Here is a 3,028-nt window from a genome sequence, read left to right on the forward strand (position 1 = left end):
GAGGGGGCGGGGGGGCAAGAAGGGCTTCATTCCAACCAACATAATTACCAATTAGATATTGGAATGTTTAAAAAAAGAGTGAGGGAGAGGTGGGGGGGAAAGGAAAGAAAGAGGAGTGTTAGTGAGGCTAAAGCAGGAAGTGCAGGATGAACAAAGGAGGAGGAGGAGGAGGAGGAGGAGGGCATTTCAGAGGGCAGAGCCTGAGCTATGCTGGAGGAAGAGGGCGCAGGGGCCGGTTGTGTGTGCACGCACCACTGGGCCGAGGGATTTTACCCTCAGCTATCCACCTGCACCGCAGATTAATGGTTTACATGCCGCACTAACTGCTGGTGAATTATGAGCCAGGGCCGAGCAGATGCCGGCACGCAGACAAACAACCCGCCTCGGCAAAAAAAAAAAAAAAAAGAAAAACTCACCTCACCTTCACAAAACAAACGTCTTCATGAGTTCTGTCTGAGGAAATGCCAGCCCTGAACTTTCCTTTTTCCCCCGTTGTTGTTGTTGTTGTGTAGCAGGTGCGGACTACTCGGGTCAGTCCTACAGCCATTCGCCCTACACCTCCTACAGCGAAGCCTGGAGGTTCACCAACCCCAGCATCTTAGGTGACTGCGAGCACACTGACACACACACACACTTTTAATCATTTCTTAGCAGCTGTGTTGAAACAGTTTCCTCTCGTCGTGCGCAAAACTTCTTAAAGATCTCCAATGAATTTGACCTTGTCATTCAAAAAATAATCAGGCGTGACTTGAATTTAAATGAACAACTGCCAGGAGTGCAAAAACGCCTCAGTCACATGTCCAATCCTGCTGCTTTTGTCTGCTGTGGAAACAATTACTCAGATTATTAAATAGAAGTTACTCGAGGCGCTGTGTTCAGCATGACCTTGATTTATTTATCTTATTTTGCCCTATTCATGTCTCTATGGAGTCATCATACATTTCTGTGTTCGCTAAACGAATCAAAAGCAGGCAAATGACACAGCTGAAACAGGCTGTGAGATATTTTAACATTTACAACATATGTAAGAAAATATGACGCTTTTATTCCATTTTAAGTCTTGTTTCCGATGGAACATTCACACAATGTTTTCCCATTTATTGTCTCTTCTGTACGTGTTCTGAAATCAAACTAATCTGCATACTTTGTGCTACTTTTTGCTACTTAGCCTCAGCCGGCACCAGTGCACCCTGGCTTTAAATGTTTGTAACTTTTTGAGCTATTTAACCTTGTTTACAAATATTTTGCTAAACAAAAAATACATTCAGATCTCTTTGATTCCTTCAGAAAGATAGTATATATAAAAATATTGGTTCTGTTTTCATCTTTTTATGTTACTTTTAGCTATTAGCTACTGTGTTGCTAATTTTAGCTATTAGCTACTGTCTTGCTGATTGTTTCATTTCAGCTTTTATTTTTATATTTTAATGTTTTAGCTCCGGTTTTGTTAATTTAGGGTTTTAGCTACAGTTTTTTATTTTTGCAATTAGCTACTGTTTTTCTCATTGAAGATTTTATCTTGCTAATTTGGTTTTGTTCATTTGTAGCAATTTTAGCTTTTAGCTACAGCTTTGCTTATATCAGTTTTGGCTACGAGTTTGCTCATTTTAGCTTTTACGTTGTGAATTTCAACTTTCAGCTGCTGTTCAACTTATTAGCAACAGTTTTGTTCTTTTTAGCTTGGAGTCACAATGTTGATAATCTTGGCTTTTAGCTACTGTTTAGCTCATTTTAGTTTCTATTCTGCTTCTTTTAACTTTTACCAGCTCCATTAACAATTCACCCTTTGACAAGTTTCCGCCGTCAGCATTACCAGAGAAAGCGCAGCTGTTTAGCTCCATCTTGCCTGAAAATAATACAAATCTTTAGCTCCTTCTTCTTCTTCGGCCCTTTTCAGACCTTTTAGCTTCAAACCCACAGCCTGATGGTGACTTCACCCACTTCAAATAGAGCTAATAATCCTGTTCGATAAGAGCAGAGTGACAGCACGAACAGTCCTAACGTCCACATTATCATACTGTTTGTGCTCTTTGAAGTATTCACACTATAAGTTATCATTTTTAGATTTAAGTTGATATCTGGAGATCATCTTAGGACCCCTAACTTAAAGTTTCACGACCCACATTGAGGTCTCGACCCCAGCTTTGAGAAGCCCTGTTTGGCCTGAGCTCTGCGCTGCAGTCTGAGGTGGGAACTGTGCAGCTTTAGCTCCTCACCATGGAGCCGGGTGACTTCAGCTAGCACCTGAAGAGAACAAACACTGAAAACGTGCCTATTTTTAAACACAGAGGGCATTATGGGCGCCTTCCACCACTGCACCTCGAAAATGACACAAATAAGACTCACTCCACAAGCAACCGAAGCCCCTCAGACCCGTGGATCTGCAACCTTCCTCTTGTCTGTGTCTCCCCACCGCAGGTTCACCCTACTACTACAGCTCAGCCTCCCGCACGGGCCCCCCCTCTGCGGCCGCCTACGACCACCTCTAGTTCCGGCTGACAGAGGACGCCCACACAAGGCTGGAAAAGTCCAAACCGAATGTGAACTTCAGGCTCGGCTGACGACCCAGCTGCACATCCTTTTCTTTCTGTCTTTTTTTTTTATTTCTCCTCCACCCTCTCATCATTATTTATTTCTCACTACTGGATGCTGTTGTGCAGGATGCACGTTTACACGCTCACACGGTGCAAAACTCTTTAAGTTCATCTTGAAAGCTGTTTCGGCCAAAGACTTCCCCTTTTTATTCCTTTGACTATTTTTTTTTTTTTTTGACACGCCTGGAGCTCCTCTGATCGGGATATGCAACTTCTTCACACTGAACTATGCCTGTTTTCGTTTACATCCTTTCACCTAATCGAGCTCTGATCAGCTCGCAGGTAAAGTCTGGTGATTTGTCTGACTGTAAATGACGATTTTCCTGCCAAAAGGCCCACATTGCAGAATGCAGTCGGCGTACGCCCAGCTACCTACATGTACATAGTGTAAATGATGAATTCCTTATGGAGGAGGAGGGGGGGTGCAGTTCGAT

General features: G+C 43.1%; 1 protein-coding gene across 6 annotated transcripts in view; it reads left to right on the forward strand.

Annotated features, from left to right (window-relative positions):
• pax8 (paired box 8) overlaps positions 1–3,028 on the forward strand; it is a 12,123-nt gene extending 9,095 nt beyond the window's left edge. For 4 of the 6 annotated variants that reach the window (XM_017435721.3, XM_017435725.3, XM_017435723.3 and 1 more), the window contains 2 exons: positions 513–602; positions 2,419–3,028. In XM_017435721.3, coding sequence (XP_017291210.1) covers positions 513–602; positions 2,419–2,489 — 161 coding nt within the window. In that variant the 3' untranslated portion in view covers positions 2,490–3,028. The remainder of the gene's footprint in view (positions 1–512; positions 603–2,418) is intronic. The other 2 variants (XM_017435722.3, XM_017435727.3) reach the window with 1 other exon arrangement.

This window comes from Kryptolebias marmoratus, linkage group LG14 (assembly GCF_001649575.2).
Source record: "Kryptolebias marmoratus isolate JLee-2015 linkage group LG14, ASM164957v2, whole genome shotgun sequence".
NCBI classification, from domain to species: domain Eukaryota; kingdom Metazoa; phylum Chordata; class Actinopteri; order Cyprinodontiformes; family Rivulidae; genus Kryptolebias; species Kryptolebias marmoratus.